This window comes from Varroa destructor, unplaced genomic scaffold (genome assembly GCF_002443255.2).
Source record: "Varroa destructor unplaced genomic scaffold, Vdes_3.0 BEIS01000005.1, whole genome shotgun sequence".
Classification (NCBI taxonomy): domain Eukaryota; kingdom Metazoa; phylum Arthropoda; class Arachnida; order Mesostigmata; family Varroidae; genus Varroa; species Varroa destructor.
The window spans coordinates 24,362,624-24,382,191 of NW_019211458.1; the positions used below are offsets into that span (position 1 = coordinate 24,362,624).

The following is a 19,568-nucleotide window of genomic DNA, read 5'->3' on the forward strand; positions in this document are numbered from 1 at the left end:
TTCACTTCGCGTCATCGTGTCGCCTTACCGCCGTCAGGGGCATTGGCATCATCTTCTACAGCATAATTGGCCCTGCTGTAGCGCCAGCTAAAAACTTGGCCCCCTTACAACTTTTTTTTGGCGCTGTGGCATGTATTAAAACATGCGGACCAGTGTTTTGGATCAGGCCCGCTTATGTTTCATATTAGTATTCGTTTTTATAAAGGGCCCTTGTGTACAAGCTATGCCATACGCTAGTTAAATCGAACTGAATGGCTATAAAAAGCGATTTTTACATTCAGGCCATATTAAGTGGTTTATATATGGATATTCTTGGTAAGCTGGTGTAGAAAGGCACTTTACTGCGAGTTTAAGAAGACTTACCCAAATTGAAGTCACTGAATTCAGAAATAGATCTTCCGACGGCTAAATTTTGACATAGTGCTGTCATATCTATGTACATTATTAATGCGGGTCTATTAAGGAAGTTGAACTGAGAGAAGCGCTAGCACGTTCTTCACACTCTAACAGTATTATTATTAAAGTATCTCAACGGGAGTGGGTCGGTGTATAGAAAATCTTCTTGTTTGTAATCTGCAGTAAGGCACCTCCAAAACGACCGTAGCTGGTATCGCAAGAAACTGCATCAAGTTTTAGTCCAGGCAGAGGGCCAATCCGATCTAGCTTCTTAGCGAAAGAAAACTCGGTCCTCCAGTGAGTGCTCTGGTCATGGATATAATTCCACAATCGATGTACAATGAAAAAAAGAACACAAATGAATGAATAATCAGACAGAACGCCGCATAAGGCAACCCCTTAGCAATGATCATCAACAGTCCCGATTCTTTTATGATGGAACGTAAACACGTGTCATCGAAAAGCATCCGCTCGATGGACTGCCTCATCATACTCCTATTCGTTATACTCTGCCATATAATCATCACACAATGGCCAGAGTGGATATTTTATGGCATAGTCATTGAGCGATCGAGTTAACTATTATGTTCACTACGCCTTAATTTTTATCAGTGTGCCTTAGGCCTCTGCGTATATTTATTTTTGTAGTTGGCAAAAGTAATGTTGTTCACGTATTCGTTAGGTGGGTGACAATTTTTACACTCTCGTATTGTCGACTGCAGCTGTTAGACGTACCCTTTGCAGATTCGTTTAACACTAGTGCAGCCCTTAATTTTCTTACACTGGCGGTTGTCTATCGCTAAAAATTAATCCCCCCTACTAGGTTAGATAGCTCACGCCAGCTGCTCCGTTCCAGACCTTCCAGGTTAATCAACTGTACCAGAACCCAAACAGGCATTGCCGGTTGCACCTGGTGAAAGCCCTATCCGAGACTAATCGTTCTGGAAAAATAAGGAATCCGATAAAAAAGAGAATCGTCCTGGGCCGCTGACGGCTGATCCCAGCGCGTTTGACGAAATATGGAAGAAACTAACTGACATGAGATGGATGACTAACCACGCTTTTACGATACGTTTGCTTTTTTTCTTTTTTTTTCTTTGTAAAGCGACAGATTTATAGCGAAGAATTAATATTTTTGAATTATTAATGTGCCTAAAGGCATCATTGAATTTTAATTATGACAAAATGGACGAAATGATGACATTCGTAATGACGAGTAACTGGCTTGTAGCAATAGTAGGTCAATCTCCAATCTTCCTTTTTGTAATAAGAACAGCATCAAACAATCGATCAATATTTTATGTGGTAATAGACTATGTTCGATCTATATTCATTGGATGGGTTGCAAATAACGGATCATAATAATAATAATAATAATCTACATCTCAAAAACTGGACATCCGATAGCGCACATTAATGCACCGGAACATTGCCATTGAGCGCTGCTTGAGGGGCAACGCATCTGAGTATTCGATATTGAATGAAGTATAGATAATAAATGAACCAAACCCTTTTTCGGTTTGTCTGAGCTCAGTCTCTATCGTACTTCGCCTTCTACCTCACGTCCGTTCCTGAGACGTGAAATAAACATCAGGCAACGTTTGGAGCTCAGGAAGGTGATCGACCCAGCGTATTGTGCCGGTAACGCGTCAATGTCACATCCGCAAGGTATTGATTCAGCATACGGTACACGGCACGAGTATCCAGTCTTTCACTCGGTGAGGTAGTCTAACGAAACACGATCGACTATCGATCCTGAACGAGAAGATCATTTCTAGTCTAGGAGTTTGGCTTATCATCAAAAAACATTTCCAAGAATAATGAAAACAAAGTATTTTCAGTAATAGCTTTTTATTGTAAGTACAACGTCATGCGAATCTGTAACGGTTTGTGCCGTCAGCCTGGTTATTTTCATGATAAATATCGTCAATATTGTCGGCATTATCCCACTCGCCGCTTTCATTGCTCCTGAGGAGCTGTTCTGATTACCTAGTTCGCTAAAAGTCTATTTACAGTCATGTAGCGTCAGATTTTCATTGCTGCCTTAAAGGGCCGTTGTTCCGTTCATCTGGCCGTGTTTTCTCGTTCCGATCAGGCCATCCTTCACAGTTCCGTTATTGGATCGCGCCCATACTAAGCAACTTTACGGTGGCTGAAAATTGTGTACAGATACACTGCAAAACAATCGTGAAAAACCTTTTGCTTGTTCTCTCACAATCTAAGGAGGTACCTAAATCAGCTGCTTTTTGTCTAATTATTATCTAAGACCATGAAGCGGCATAGTGCTTAACAAATGGAGGTTATTATATCATAAAGTTCGGTCAACTTAATCATCGACTTGACAGAAGACGGCAACGACGCACGCAGCTCGACTCCGAAATTGCAGCAGGCCTCGAAGGCGGGTCCACCTCATCGGTCTGGTAAAACGATCTCAGCAGTAGCGAAACAAGTGGCGCAATTTTCCAGGTTGGCCTGGATCAGGCGGATTAGTGCTCAACTGAAAAAGAATTGCCGCCAGGCACAGAACCACGTTTACGTTGGGGCTAAGCATTTCTCATAGACGGGACGGGGGTAGTGAAAAATAAATTTTCATGGATTGGCTTTAGCACCGAGACGCATTCAGTGGATATGTTCCTTCGTATCGGGAACAGTTTAGCTTACATAATAATAATAACAGCATTTAAATTAATTCCCCGGACGAAGAACGCGGACCATTTCACCGGACTGCTATTTGTTAATGTTAAACAATACAACTGACATTGTTTCTTTGTGACAAAAGCAAGGGATGGATGGCATGGTTTGAGGTAGCTTACACAACACCTGAAGATAACACTGCAGCGATAGGTCTTCATCGGAGCGGTCGCCGATGTCGCCGTCTATGCTAAAGCTGCCAACAGAGAGCTGTGCCAGGCAGTGGTTAGTATGGGACCCCAATGAGCCTCTAAACGTCTTGAATGTGTTTTTTTTTTTTTTTTTTTTCGCATTAGTCGTTCTAAGCTTCGGGGCTCGTGATCCTGTAAACGGAAAAAAATAATAGAAAGAATAATGAAATCGCTACGACGAATGGAAAAATTGTTCGAGTAGCTGCAACAATGAGAATAATGTTCTGAGAGTTTAACTTACAACTGGGAATAACTAGCAATTTTTATACACAAGGATTAATAAGCGTGCCATGTTTGATGATTGAAGCGCGGTTGGAATAATTTTTGGTTCCAAGATCAGTTTCCATCCCGAGTGGAAATTGGCTTGTGTAATGTCTGAGAATAACCTCCGCCGTCCAGCTCGTACGTCAGTCACAACCTGCAACAATATCTTCCCGCATTTTCGAATGCAAACTGCTGGGCCACATCGAACAGTGTTGTAATGCAACAAGTCGTGTATCTTCTCGCTTGTCCCTTCTGTATTTCAAAGAAAAGCTGTCTTCGTCAGCGAGTCAATTTTCTTCAGCTCAACTTCGGTTTGTTGACCCTCCCTCTTTTTCCCTTAGCTCTTTTCTAATCGGCATATTTCATTGAACCGCGCCAACTCGCTACGCATTCATTAGCTTTCGCTCTTAGAACTGATAATAATAGAAGAATAATGATGATAATAATAAATGTAAGAAAATAATGAACAATAAGCGCTTCTGTGGTTGCCTCTCTCTCTCTCTCTCTCTCTCTCCGAGTCTCCTGATCATTTTTGTTTTGGCAACATCCATTGCAATCAACAGGCGAGGTAAGACCATCATCGTCATCATCAACAACAACTGTGTCGCCGCTCCTTCCGCTCACAAGCGACGAAACACTTCGTTTGGCCTGACTGATAATACTAATAATAGCAGTACTAGTGTATAGTGGGCAACATTATCACCACTGTTTCGGCCATCACCACCCCCTCCTTCTCATTGGCCTTTTCGGTTTCGGGTCTTCATATCACTATCGGTCAGAGAGACAGACCGGCAGGCAGACAGACAGACAGACAGACAGACAGGCAGGCAGGTAGGCAAACGGACAGACCAAGCTGAAGTAAGAGACCGGCCATCATTATCATCAAATAGCATCCACATCTACATCAGTAGCACTGTAAAATAGAAGGCGGCGAACGAACCCCCCTCTCTCTCTCTCTCTCTATATATGTATGTATGAAGTCGGTATTGCTGTCGATAATGCGCGGTGCCCATTATCATGCAAAGTGGCAAGAAGAAGCAGCGCGGGACATAACAACGGTAGTAGCGACGACAATAACAACGAACGGCAACGACAAGGTAAAAAGGAGATGGAGAAAAAGACGACGAACTACTAGTGGAAAATGAAGTCCGGTGAAGTCATTGACAGCTGCTGTCATTCGACGCTTCGACACTGTTCGGCTTCTTCATCACCATCGACGGTGTCGCGTCAATGATGACAAAGCAACTGTAGCCACTCGGCAATAGCAGCACTAGTTGTTGCCCCAGCAGCTGAGGTTCTAATGTGGGCGACTTTGTGGACGACTGAGTGTGGACTAAGGAAATCGTGGCGAGGAAACTGTCGCCGATGGCGGTAGACCAATTCGCGTCATTAAGCGCAATAGATGAGGCGGCTCGCAATTAAGGACGCAGCCGCACTACCTGCAGCATTATCACTGGCACAGGTAAGGAAAAGAGGTGTTACTAAAGGGGACTGAGACTGTTGCTGATGCTGTAAGGGGCGCTAGTCTCAGAAACGTCGACGAACGAGATCGACTAGCAAATGATACAGCCAGGGCATAAAAGACCTCAAGAATCCTTACCAGAACTGTATAATCGTCCTGGTATACTCTCACACGAAGTTAATAAATAGAAAGGACCAGCAAGCTGGTGAAACATTGCCATGGGCTTCAAAATCACACGCTATCGTCGAGATGCAAAGGCCACACTATGCTACCACAAACATTTTGAAGCCAGCGTCATCATAAAACGTTGACTCGGTGTGAGCCAAACGCATTATATAGATAGACTCCCCCCCTCCCGACGTTGTCGCTAAAGACGCTCTCAACCGGCCGCTATACAGCTCTTGCCTCAGCCGCTACTGCCGTTGGCAAGGTGACGTGTCCAGCGGCCAAGGGAGGCCGCTGCTGAGACCCGCTTGACTGAAGCGGACAGCATGAACTCGTCCACGCTACGTCGATATGCATCAATACTGACGGACTGTTGGGCCGTCCGCGTTGGCAAAATTGACACGAACGATATATTGGCACCGGCATTAAGACCCGCAAAGAGCTGGGGGACTCTTTAGCAGAAAAGACTAGGGGCATTAGTTGAAGACATCCTTTTTAGGCGAAAAGAGCAACTAAATGGGAGCACCCATGCAAATAGGCAGGCAGGCAGGCAGACAGACAGACAGACACACACACGCACAAGTGATAACAAAGATTCAGCGCGTTTTTATTGTTTTGTTTTTTTTCCATAGTTTTTGCCCGTTGGCAAAAATATACTGCACACAGAGTTAGGTATGTTTGTAATATGAAAACTGTAACATATATATATATAGTTGCAGTTTTATATATATATATAATAAAGGCATGCCCGTTATAGTCAGCTCTGCCACCTCAGAACTCATTATTGTCGTCACATTATCATCGAGTCCCTTGAGTGTCACTATAATCACGACACAGTCCGATGATTCTCCGATAAATAGACGCATATGTTGTGTCTTGAAATTTTTTGTGCTCCCATTGATGCTGTGCCTTTTATTAGTGGTAAAGTCAAATAGAACGTTGAAAACGACCAAAAAACCATTGACACATTGTCGTACAATTAGTGTGATACTTTGTAAGCATCGCACGCCTTTCTGTGCTCGCGGATGATTCATCATAAGGCAAAATTTTATTGCTAGAAATGATCTAGGTAAGGACAGGGAGTTTGCTAGACTTACATACCTGTTGAGTCCAAAGCTACTGAGCATTTGACAGGCGTTGTCCCGATTGCGTTTGGCTCTCTCATAACTTTGAGCGAACTTCGTTAACTTTTCCGACTTGAATACGCACGCCTCCCTCTTACGCAACATATATTCCGAAGGAAGCATCCAGCGATTCTCGTAACATTCCTCGATCGTGGCACGTTTCCTATAGACAGAATACAACGCTGATTGTTTCGTACCGCTATATACAATTACTGCTATCAATCGTACATAGAAAGTCATCACTCAAAATGTAAGTACTCAGTATATAAGTATTTTGAGTTAGTATGCATCATAGTGATAAATGCTGATACTCACATGGGACACTTCTTGAAGACCTGGATAAGGAACTTCGTCGCTTCAGACGAGCATTCGTGGTAAATATGCTCAAAGTGGAAGCGTACCATTGTGACATTTTCACGTGTTTCAGCTTCTGTTTGTCCTAGGAACGGCGAAAGGCCGGACAGACTGGAATTTAAATGCACAGGTCCAATACTATTGAGTAACTTGCGCGACAAAAGCCAATCAGCGACACAGACTAGCTCTTCTTTTCGTGTGAAATTATCGTCTACCCCTCTTTGTGTAAGATTTGTAAAGCGGATTGTAATTATATAGCGCAACTTTTTTCACTTCAACTTCTAGAGGTTATAAACATATATCTAGTAGCTGCACTATACGACGAATGTATATAATGACAACAGAAATAGCCAAAACTCTTGTACGCTTTAAGCTGAATGCTTTACGATAATACTGCATTACAAGTAACTTACAGGATGTACATAAGGACACCGGCGCTCCACACATCTGCAGCATACGTCACCAGTTCACCGTGCACCACTTCCGGCGCCATATATTCAGGTTCGCAGTCCACAACGATACGGGCACCTTCTTTGGGCACAGCGTGGGTTGATCCAAAGTCAACCAGTTTGACTATACATGACTGGCCGTCGGTCACACAAACTGAGTCAGGTTCAACGTTGCAATAGACAAGCCCCTTGAAGTGAAGATACTCAAGAGCGTCGAAGACCTGTTTCATTATTCGCGATACCTGGTCTTCACTATAGGTGTTCCGTAGCGTTAGGAAAGCCAAAATGTTCATTGACAGGCGCTCCATGACTGTAAAACAATAAGTATTAATAATGTGCCTGCTAATGTAAGCAAACTACTCTAGTTGCTTAGTGATGAACGTTAGCTGAGTGACGCAGTTAGTGGCACTCAGGACAAGTTCAAGTCTTGCATAGAAATCGTCCTGTGTATTTCGAAAATTGTTAATTAAGTATCTTATTAATATTAGATGTAAACGAGCGTGGCATTCGGGATAAATATTAAAAAAAAAAAAAAAAAAATAGGTAAGTTAAAATTCTTGAATATTTCGAACTGTCGTGACGAAAATTATCTAAATTCAATTGAAAGTTTGCTGTGAAGCTTCACACCCAGCATTCAGTGAACTCACCCAGCATGGTTACATCCCCGGCCTGGTAGGCGTCTTCTAGGTAGACAATGTTTCTATGTACAAGTCCTTTCAACATATCATATTCGTGCCTGCCATTCTTGACGGCTTTTACTGCGATCAAGCGATTGTTGGCCTTCACCGTACCCGACATGACAACTGAAAACCGACCGGAGCACAGTTCAGCTGAAAAGTTGTAATCGTTCTTGATATCCGAGGTTTTCAGTTCGATCGGATTCTGCTCGCGAGAATAGTCATGAACGGGAGCTGATCCGACGGCGATATCGGTGGTTTGTACCTGCTGGTAGCTGTGGGTTGGGCTAAGCTTGATTTTGTTAGTGCTATCTGCCGCTTCGGTGGCCACAGACTTTGAGGCATCCGACGTGACGGAGTTACCAAACAAATTTGTCGCTATTACTCGGAACTCGTACTTCGTGGCAGGAATAAGATCCTCAAGGATGTAGAACTCATTGGTGATCTTTTCTGGGATTTTGGTCCATTCTGCGGCCGTTGCCAGCTTGTACTCAAGAGTAAAGTATAACGTGCGAGCATTATTTTCCTGACGAGGAGCGTTCCACTCGATATACATTTGTCTCGCTGTGGCTTGAACCACCCTGGGTGCAGCCGGTCTTCCAGGGATATCTCCTATTCGAAGACGGGCTCGGCATACAGCAGTGCCCGAGGCATTCCGTGCAACGCATTTGAACACGCCCGCGTCATAGGCCATACCTGGTGCCAGGGTTAACGTCGAAATGCCAGCAGCTTCATTAGTATCAATCTTGATACGAGACGTGGGTATTAGTGGACAATCGTTACGGAACCAGGTGAACTGAGGAGCTGGGATTCCGACAGCAACCGCATGGAAGCTCACATTGTTATTATCCATAATCACGGCATCGTCAATTTTTTCGCGGAAAAACGGTAGAGTGCCTATAGCCTGTTCCCGGGTTACCCCACGGAAACGCCACGCATTATTGCGAACAGCGTCAGTTTCGTTCTTAATGTAACCAACAGCACCGACCTCCTTGTTGAGACGGAGCATGATTGATTTGTGATCGTCTCCGCCTTTCTTTTCGTCGTCGATCTCCTCATCCATCATATCGTAGAACTTTCGCCTTTCGCGAATCACAACTTGAGGATAGATATGCTCACGCTCCTGACCACGAGCAAAGATCTGTAACAAAAAAATGGCAAACTCAAAGCTATCCATAATTTCAGATAGAGGTTCTTATTTGATGCTACATACTAGTTTTAAAGAACTAAATGAACTTGAATAAAATATATAACGTTAGGAGTAACGAGAGATCGAGTCTAGCTTGCCATGATAGCACACACTGTACATATGAAATTAAATCTGTGTATCATTAAGCTATAAAGTGTACACTAGAGAGTCCCATTTTGGTTTTTACGATTAAAAGAATATATTAAGGCAAGATTAAAGTGAATATTTGCGCGACTGTTGATCGTTTAAATAAGAACTACTAACGTCTGATCCTCCCCAGTGTTGTCCACGTAAGCTTTCGGCGAGGCTGGGGCTTCGGGCCACACCAACCTTCATGTATTGACGCAAACGCAATGGGAAGTCTGTATCACGCAGCTGTAGCAAATAGGTGTCCGGTCCTTGGGCGTAACTGGTTTCAGGATTTGGGCACAAAGTAGCATAAATGTCTTTTAGAGACCTTGTAATGGATATCGCACTCTGATTCTGTTATATCATAAAATCTATTACGTCCATCGATATCGTTCAATGACTTTGGAGGGGTAAGAGCTTTACAAACAAAGCTTGGTTGATTTCACATTGGGCAGATATCGTTGCAGCATTTTTGGTTCATCCATCCTCAATTTAGTGAGTTAAATATATTAGATTTAATAAATAATGATAATGTTGCGTGACCTACTTCGATTCGTTTTTGAAGTTTTCGGTATCGTAGCCTCGTTTCTTGCGGTCGTTGTCGAACGAGGGTACGACGTGTTGTTTGCGCGCCGGAGTCTCAGGGAACATAGAAGGTTCGCCTGGGGGGTAGATCATCTTGCTTGGGTCATAGAAGCATGATTCGAGTGTACGCCTACGGAAGCAGGTGCGACAGTTAGCATTAGCGTACCATTTCCTCCATTTTTCCTGGTAATCCAGGAGGCGTTCGAGATTAGAAAGTTTCGGGCCCCGGTCTGGCAGATCAGCCATCTTCAACCAAGGATGGTTGAGAGCCTGCTTTACGTTCAAACGCCCATCGGGCTCGAACACCATAAGTTTAGCAACGAAATCGCGTGCGTCATCGGATACGCCATCAAATCCTTCGGGCAGGAAATTCATCTTCCCGTCCTTGATATTAGACAGTGTTTCACGATCATGCTCTCCTAGAAAAGGTGAGACACCGCTGAGTAAAATGTAAGTGATAACACCGACGCTCCACATGTCCGATGCTAGGGTGGCTGGCTCCTTTTTGGCCAATTCTGGGGCTACGTACTCTGGATGTCCGTATTCCTGGATGAAGTTCCTGTCGTTATGAATGCGTGTAGCCAAACTAAAGTCGCTAATCTTGATGTCATCAGCATTGACACGAGCGACAAGAAGATCACCAAGGGTGAGGCCAAGATGCGCGATACCTCGCTGGTGCATGTAATCCAAACCTTGCAGGGTCTGGCGGATGAAATTGGCGATTTGGCCCTCTGTCACACCTCCTCGGTGGATGATATTGCTAAGCAGCTCACCTCCTCCGCAGAGATCCATGATCAGTGTCATCGAGTCCTGCGACTCAAACACGTCCCACATACGGCACAATTTGGGGTGTGCAAGCTGGTTCATCATATCCATTTCGTTCTTCATCCACGTTCTAAACTGCGGATCCGTATGTTTCATCACTTTAGCAGCGTATGAGTTACCCGTGGCACGCGCAACGGCATGATAAGTGATTCCTTGCGTTCCGCTAAAATGTTTATAGGTACAAAAACATAACATATGACTATTGCCACTGCTTCTGTTTCCACTTTATAAGTGAATATACACCCTGAAGATATGTCATGAGCTATCATATAGGTAAATTAAATACTCGGTCATCGTCAAGAGGTATGATATACTTACCGTCCAAGTTCATCTCCAAGGTCGTAGTAATCGCTGAGCGGCTTCGTCTTAGAACGCACGACCCGAGGAGCCTTATACGTCGACAGATCATAGAGTTCTTCCTCCTCTTCAATGATCACCGTTGCCGAGCAAGTAGCGTCGCCGGCGATATTAGTCGCCTTACATGAATAAAGGCCGGCATCACGCATGATCGAATCATCGAGTTTCATCGTGCACAGATCAGGTTCTTCCCAACTGATCTGAATACGACCCGATGTAGCAATCGGCTGCCAATCCTTATACCATCTGATATGTGGGTATGGCTTGCCTATGCAGCGGCAGCTCAATACGCCACTCTTGCGCAACAAAACGGTAGTATACTCCAGCCGTTTGGTGAACTGCGGCTCTTCCGCAAGCTTGACCTGGATTGATTTCGTCGCCTCGCCATGTTCATTCAGAGCTTTACAGGTATAAACTCCTTCGCAATCTTCTTGCATACGATTGATGCATAGCAATACTTGACCGTTACGATCCTGGAGCTTCTCGTAACGTCCACCAGACTCAATTTTCTGCTCCTTGAAGAACCATGTGCACTGGGGATGGGGAAGTCCGTACACCCAGAACTCAATACTAACCGGACGTCCTTTAACGCCGAACATGACTTCCTCCTCTTTGCGGACAAAATAAGGTGCAACTCCTTCCTTATCTAGTCCATGACCGAGGTCAATATCTTTTGGTATGAACTCTTTCTCGGGCCGATCTTCCTTTTCTACTAGCTTGCTCCTGTGAGCAGTAACCGGTACCGAAGGTTCGCTAAGGCCATGCTTGCTTTCTACAAGGACACGGAACTGATAATCCTGACCAGGCCGCAGTCCCTTCACATCAGTGGTAGTATCTTTAATGCCGGATGCATAGGGCTTCCATGCACCTCCAGGGTGGTCACACATCTCCACACGATACGTTACAGGTATTCGAGGACCTTTCGGAACGGACGGCTTCCAGCGAAGAGTGCAGTCATAGTCTGTCATCCGAATGATATCTGGCGCATCCGTGGCTGGGGGAACGCCTGCATAACGATCGTTAACGACGATACACAGCGAGTTGACAACCTTTAACTAAACTACGAACAGTGATCGAAAAGGAACATAACGGCACACAGCGCTGCTATCTACAATAACCTATATATATATATATATATATATATATATATATTTAGGTTATTGTTGTAAACGAATATATGAAACGAATTCGATATGGTGTGAAGTAGATAGGAACCTAGTAATCAGCGCCAGTTATAAAACCTTAGCTGAAACCCGGAATTCGAAAACGATCTCATTATTGTCGCCCAGTTGTTAACGTTCTGGAGGCATATAACAGTGTTACATGGAATCAAAGTGTTGTTTCCTCAAGCTGTCTTCCGTGCAGTCATCGACAACATAGAACAATCAAGCACACTATAACAACCTGTGTCAGGGCGGAGGTATTTAACAACGCTGGGCTTTTCTCCGTCGAATGTTGGCCTCTCGAAACCGAAATCGTCAGTATCACTGTGTTCGTCGTCGTCATCTGAAACGTTGCTCTCGACAGGCTTTTTCAGGCCCGGTTTTGGCTTCTCCGAGAGTTGGTAGTTGAGTTTCTTCCAAGCTGCAGCATGCGAAATGTGGGGTGGGACCAGTACAGCCGGGTTGGGTCTACTGTTATTCATCGAGCTTAATGCCGTACTGTTATTCAAACTTCTTAAGCTTGATGACTTCTAGCGCATTCAAAAATAGACCCATCACTTATATCGGGTTAACTATGTAACTATATCATCGGGTAAAAAACATTCTATATATTAAAATAATCGCAAAGACTACAGAGATCAGAGATCATAGCAGCAAGCGTTTGTGTTTTGCTATATCCGAGAAGTTCCTGCGATCTCTAAAAGTTACGAGAACAACAGATTCTTGTAAAATTCGTAAGAACAGATTTAGAAAGAAACATACGAATTCAAATACTTTTACATGAAGGGCATTTCTAATCAATGTTTGCAGAAGGGAATAACTGACCTGGCTTTTCGTTATCCTTCTTCAGGTGCTTGAAATCGGTAGCTGGGGAAGTAATTGATGTCTTGTCAATGGCAGCTGCATTTTGAAGTACACCCTATATATGCGTATGTATGCGTGCCTGCGTTTTTTCTATTTTCTCGTTATTTGTTATTGATTCTATTTCGCACAGCGTTTGTATTTTTTTTCTTTTCTTTTCCAGACTAATGGTCTGCCAACACAAAAAATAAGAGGAAAAGCCCACGGCAAGCAGCTTAAAGGCATCGTTATTCGCTAGAAATATCTCACTGTATTAACGTCCTGATGCTTTTACATCGTAGCCAGGATACGGGCAGTTAAGGCAAACCCCGGACTCTGACATATATCTCGGTCTCGTCGTCGTTTGGGTTGGACTACGATTCACGGCGCTCATGACCACCATAAGACTCTTATCTACCCTAAATACAAGCGTTACCGATATGTTCTCATATTCCTCGGTTGTATCAGAATGACATGTAAGGCACGGATTGTTTTACGTTTGTCTTGAGAGTGCAAGGTAATAGGACGAGCATGACATCTTTTGATGGCCAACCAGCGGCGGTGACAGCTATCATTTGCTAATTGCTTCGTGCAAGTCAGGTCCGCAAACCATACGAGGCCGACGGCCGTGCGCACCTCGTTTAGCTGCGTACTTATTAGTTGTAAGCTGACTATCCCTATGATGTCCCTATCAGGGGCATCCTCAACTTCGGTACCATTCTTAAAAAACCATATATCAAGATAGTCAAGAGATGTAGAGAGAGATAGACAAGATAGACAAAGGCCATACTAAGAATGTGCTTTATTCATTACGTATACTTCCGGCAAATATACTTTTTGAAAACAAGTAGTCGAGTACAGCGAATGATCATCACTTGCGTGATGACAATGATTCATTATCATTGACGTAAAGTGTGCTGTGAAGATTGCATCACATGGTCCATTTCGGCTTATTGATTGTTGTTTTTATTGTTGATGTCGCTGCTGTTCGATGTCGCCGTAGTTGTAACACTCGCTTAGCAAATGCGATTCTTATGCCTATTAGTTAGCTCTAAGTAGCAGTTAAGTTAAAATCGCGACATTCAGTGCCGCTGCGAGGTCTCCCCAACAGGCCTAACAACGAGCAGATTACCAGGAAGACATAATGTCAAGGATATCGGAAACAGCTACTCTCTCAGGCAAGTGAGAGAACAGAGGAAGTTTAAGGACAGAAGATTTTGACAAGAAGAGAAGCTGTTCTTCGCCCAGAGTGGTAAGTGATAATGAACTAATGGGTGATGCATCGTAGCGACACGCATGCCGGGTTCCTTGCCCCGTTCACGAGCGTTGGTCGCGGAAACCCGTGGATCGACCATATATATATATGGGTATCTATCATAATGCGAAGCATATTGACACAAGACATCACAAGTAACTCTAAACGCAACATTCGCGGATGCCCTGACCGCACGGCCCGGTCATATATAACAAATATATACACACAATACACCAGTTATTTCAGATGGTCGAGTCCGTGATCCGCACCAACGTTTCGCCGCAGGGCCGCACGCAAGCCACGCAGCCAGAAAGATAGAAAATTGAAACAATGCCGCGACAAAGGTTAACAAAAAATGGACAGCGGGAAGCCCGTCCGGTAGGGTCGTGCAGTCAAGGCTCGCGAAGGCCTCTGTTGCGGAAATCGCATAAGAAATAAACCAAACTGGGCATTCCTGCGTGATTTTCGTCAAAAACTGAATATTGGATGTGTATAGATATATTGGTAATGTAATAATGCGGCTTCCTGGCTGCGGATGCGAGTCCTGCGGACCTCAGTGACGCCGCGGCGACTCACCCATTATATGCACTTCGGTTGCATGCAATGTCGATCGGATAGAAGATCTGCCTAAATGTGAACAACTCGGTCATCGTCTTCAGATGGTACGATTAATTACACTTGCTCTATCTTGAAACTGGTATTATACTTGCAAGCCATCTATTCGCTGCTACTGCTACTCCCCATTCCCCCAGAACATGGATTATTATTAGTAGGTAAAAAATCCATCCTATTCTATGATTTTTATTTGCCTTTCGAGTATTAACAGTCACAATGATTATGATCATTAGAAGAACAACACGGGTTCAGGCATTAGATTTCGTATACGAGGTTCACGCTATCGAGGTGAGTGCCCCTGCAGAGTACAGAATTCTTCTTAAAATTGTTTTCTTAAGCGTTTACGTCATCGTCTTTGCAACATCTCCTGCGGGCGCATTTCTATACAAGGCTGAGACCTAGATTGGCGATAAATTCGTCGAAACCCCTGTCAGAAGAATCGTCTCCACCCCCGTGGCCTAGAAAGCCCCACCTATTCAAGCTCACGGTTAGGGATGAGTAAACTTGGTTCATACATAGGCAGACCATACAAGTTACCATAATCGTTAATAAGGATCGTGCATACATTGCCAATGGCTCGATCGAATCTATGGCATGATCATGGCGTTCAAGTTCTATTTTTTCAATTAGTGATGGGATATTTGGTAACGGTGAAACGGTCCATTTTTGCTGCTTATTCGATTCGGTATCTGCGACAGACACAAGACGTGCGTTTTATGGCATGGTCGATCGACCTTGTTCTTTGTGGGACTTCGCCTCATACTGCATTCGCACCTCGTGCGTTATTGGCCCCTCTCCTTGAGGCTCCTCATATTCTGTACTTCGTTGACGAAAGCGGACCTGTACCGATGGCGCGACGAAGCGTTCAAGCACAGTACGCTCGTCCATCTGTGAGGCATACCCGTCAGTATCATAGTTTCGCCGTGTTTCCGACGGCGACCGATAAAATTTATCGAAAATTTTGGCAAACTATTCACGCCTAGTTTCAATCGAATCGAATCGTTTGGTAAACGATGTTCCCGCCTTCGCATCTACACTTCCTGCGTCACTGCCTGTTACATCTCACTGAGAACCGCTTGAGTCACGCTCATATTTCAGAGCGGGAGTCTCACTTAGTTCTTCGCCCTTTTTGCCTTTTCGGCACACGGAGTTGCTTTCTGACCATGTATATATAGGTATCTATTCTAATGCGAAGCATATTGACAGAAAACATCACAAGTAATGCTAAACGCAACATTCGCGGATGCCCTGACCGCACGACCCGGTCATATGTAACAAATATATACAAACAATACACCAGTTATTTCAGATGACCGAGTCCGTGATCCGCACCAACGGTTCTCCGCAGGGCCGCACGCAAGCCACGCAGCCAGAAAGATAAAAAATTGAAACAATGCCGCGACAAAGGCTAACAAAAAATGGACAGCAGGAAGCCCGTCCGGTAGGGTCGTGCAACCAAGGCTCGCGAAGGCCTCTGTTGCGAAAATCACGCAAGAAACAAACTAAACTGGGCATTCCTGCGTGATCCTTATCAAGAATTGAATATTGAATGTGTATAGATATATCGATAGTGTAATAATGCGGCTTCTTGGCTGCGGATGCGAGTCCTGCGGACTTCAATGACGCTGCGACGACTCACCCATTATATGCACTTCCGTTGCATCAAATGTCGATGGGATAGAAGATTTGTCTTAAATGTGAACAACTCGACTACCGTCTTCAGATGATACGATTAATTACCCTTGTTCTATCTTGAGACTGAAGCCATCTATTCGCTGCTACAGCTACTCCCCGTTCCCCCAGAACATGGATTATTATTAGTAGGTAAAAAAATCTATCCTAACCTATGATTTTTATTTGCCTCTCGAGTAGTAACAGTCATAATGATTACGATCATTAGAAGAACAATACGGGTTCGCGCATTGGGTTTCGTATACGAGACTCACACTTTCGATGTGAAAGCCCCTGCAGAGTATGGAACTCTCCTTAAAATTGTTTTCTTAAGCGTTTGCGTCATCGTCTTTGCAACATCTTTTGCGGGCGCATTTGTATACAAGGCCGAGACCGAGATTGGTGATAAACTCGTCAAAATCGCTGTCAGAAGGGTCGTCATCACCCCCGTGGCCAGGAAAGCCCCGCCTATTCAAGCTCACGGTTAGGGATGAGTAAGCTTGGTTCATACATAGGCAGACCACACAAGTTACCATAATCGTTAATAAGAATCGTGCATACGTTGCCAATGACTCGATCGAATCTATGGCATGATCGTGACGCTCAAGTTCTGTTTCTTCAACTAGTGACGGGATATTCGATAACGGCGAAGCGGTCCATTTTTGTTGATTATTCGATCCGGTGTCTGCGGCGGACACAAGATGTGCGTCTTGTGGCGTGGTCGATCGACCTTGTTCTTTGTGGGACTCCGCCTCATACTGCATTGGTACTTCGTGCGTTATTGGCTCCTCTCCCTGAGGCTCCTCACATTCTGTACTTCGTTGACAAAGACGGACCTGTACCGATGGCGCGACGAAACGTTCAGGTATAGTACGCTCGTCCATCTGTGAGGCATACCCGTCAGTATCATAGTTTCGCCGTGTTTCCGACGGCGGCCGATAAGACTTATCGAAAATTTTGGCAAACTGTTCACGCCTAGTTTCAATCGAATCGAATCGTTTAGTAAACGGTGTTCCCGCCTTCGCGTTTACACTTCCTGCGTCGCTGTCTGTTACATCTGACTCGAAACCGCTTGAATCACGCTCATATTTTAGATCAGGAGCCTCACTTAATTCTTCGCCCTTTTTGCCTTTTCGGCGCACAGAGTTGCTTTCTGACTCGCTCGAATTATTACGTGCCTGGTGGCTGTCGTTCCTAAATGCTTTCCTATTTTGATTTGGAGATCCGGCTCGAGGAGGCGAAGCCTTGGAAGGAAAGCCAGGTTCTTCATGTCGTCGGGCTTCAATCAGTTCTTCGACGTGTTTGCTCATCCTTTCGCGTTGGTTTCTAAAAGCTTCAGCATCGGAATCATCAGTTTCACTTGCGTATCGAGCATATTGAGCGATACTCAATCTGTTTTCCTTCTTACTCGATATTGTACCACCAGCAGGTCGAACCTTGGCGCGGACTGAAGGCGTACTAGATGCTACTTTGCCAACTTTTTCCAACTGAATAACCTCCTCTAATTCACTAGCGTAGTTCGCTGTTTGAGGCAGCCTAGTTCGATCTACCCACTCGCTCGGCGTCGGATATCTTTCAGCTTTGGGTTCAGAGGCGTAGCGGGCATACGTCGCAATGCTTATCTCTTCCGTACCGTTCATTTGCTTCAACGTTCGTTTTTGGCTTTTTGGTGAACGTGTTCCCTGGGGCTCTACGTCCGTGGTGACTTCTGAGTCATTGCAACGCTTAGAATACTCAACAATACTCATCGTTCGTTCTTTCACCCCTGGAGACAGATGTTGCTGAGGGTGATACGAGTAGTGTTTTTCCTCTTCTGGAATGCTTTCGGCATCAGAGACGCCACTGGCGTACTTGCTGTACTCTGAAATGCTCAGCTCTAAAGATACCACCTCATCGCTGCGTTTGGATGGACGCTGTCTTGGTAGAGGCTGTGGCTGCTCGGAAGGCCGGCATATATCTACGTCAGATTCTGCGTCACTCGCGAACCTCGCATACTTAGCGATACTCAATCGATGTTCGTGGGCCTCGCTCAATGTACGTTCCTGGTGTCCTGCATCGATTACACCTTGTTGCGTAGCTTCTGTTTTACCATGAGCAGTTTGGCCTGTCTGGCAACCTTCAGCGTCTGAGCTGCTCGCGTAGCGACTGTACTCCGCAATGCTTAGTTCATTCTTATTATATTTGATAGCTGTTCTAGAGTCAGCGGGGGAACCAGCTGTTTTAGTAATCACAGAACGACTTCGAATGATTTCGGCATTTTCTGTGTTCTTTAATGTTTCCGCTGATTCAGCGTCGGATTCATTCATATACCTGGTGTAGGCAGCAACGCTTGACTGACCATCAAGTGTCTGACCTGACCGCACATGTTTACCCAAAGGCCTCCTAGAAGGGGGAAACTTGTCATCTAATGAAACTGCAGAGGCCGTTTTTGGCCTTCCCTGCCTAACTTGAGGTTGAGTTTCTACATCCGACTCCACTTCGCTGGCGTATCTTGCGTAAGCGGCTATGCTCATACGACCAATCGATTCGTGCTGACAATATAGCTTTTTTACGTCTTGCGTTTCGTCACGTATTTGTGGAATAGTTGTTTCAACGTGACAAGTCGTCACACTAACGTCAGTTGTTTTCGTTTCCGGCTCGGTATCACTAGCATATTTTGCATATGCGGCAATGCTCATAAGACCATCGTCAACTGGGCGTGATCTGGTAGAAGGCCTCGATTTCGGCTCTTTGTTTTCCGATGCTTTTATTTGCTCACATGGATCGTGTCTAGTCTCTTTCAGCGGCGGCTTCATAGATCCTGCACGGCTGATCTCCGTATCAGATTCCGCTTCGCTAGCATATCTGGAATACGCGAATATGCTCAATTCTGTCTGTGCATCTAGTAAGCTGCTTGAAGTGTTTTCTGAATTACAACCATATTTTATCGTTGTAGTTGCAGAGGGTACCCTGGATTTATCTGCGGATTCAGTTACCCCATGAGCCTTCTTTGGCTGTCTAGGAATGAACAGCTCAGCGTCCGATTCGGCTTCACTAGCATATTTCGAGTACGCCGCGATGCTCACTTCATCAATGAAGTCGGGAAATCTCAGATCTTGCGAATCACTATGATCACTTATTTCTTTGATAGACATGATCTGGTTTGCGCTTTGTTCCTTCGACTGAT

The 19,568-nt window shown here is 44.7% G+C and overlaps 1 protein-coding gene across 15 annotated transcripts in view; it reads right to left on the reverse strand.

The window, feature by feature from the left end:
• Positions 1-2,230: 2,230 nt before the first annotated feature.
• The window catches only part of LOC111251975 (protein Obscurin-like), a 91,790-nt gene continuing 74,452 nt past the window's right edge, over positions 2,231-19,568 (reverse strand). For 12 of the 15 annotated variants that reach the window (XM_086991488.1, XM_086991492.1, XM_086991490.1 and 9 more), the window contains 11 exons: positions 12,847-12,888; positions 12,263-12,442; positions 10,820-11,864; positions 9,639-10,664; positions 9,227-9,371; positions 7,744-8,914; positions 7,061-7,406; positions 6,609-6,758; positions 6,271-6,456; positions 3,210-3,410; positions 2,231-2,893 (listed from right to left, as the gene is read on the reverse strand). In XM_086991488.1, the coding sequence (XP_086847614.1) occupies positions 3,389-3,410; positions 6,271-6,456; positions 6,609-6,758; positions 7,061-7,406; positions 7,744-8,914; positions 9,227-9,371; positions 9,639-10,664; positions 10,820-11,864; positions 12,263-12,442; positions 12,847-12,888 (4,313 nt within the window). In that variant the 3' untranslated portion in view covers positions 2,231-2,893; positions 3,210-3,388. The remainder of the gene's footprint in view (positions 2,894-3,209; positions 3,411-6,270; positions 6,457-6,608; positions 6,759-7,060; positions 7,407-7,743; positions 8,915-9,226; positions 9,372-9,638; positions 10,665-10,819; positions 11,865-12,262; positions 12,443-12,846; positions 12,889-19,568) is intronic. The other 3 variants (XM_086991489.1, XM_086991494.1, XM_086991495.1) reach the window with 3 other exon arrangements.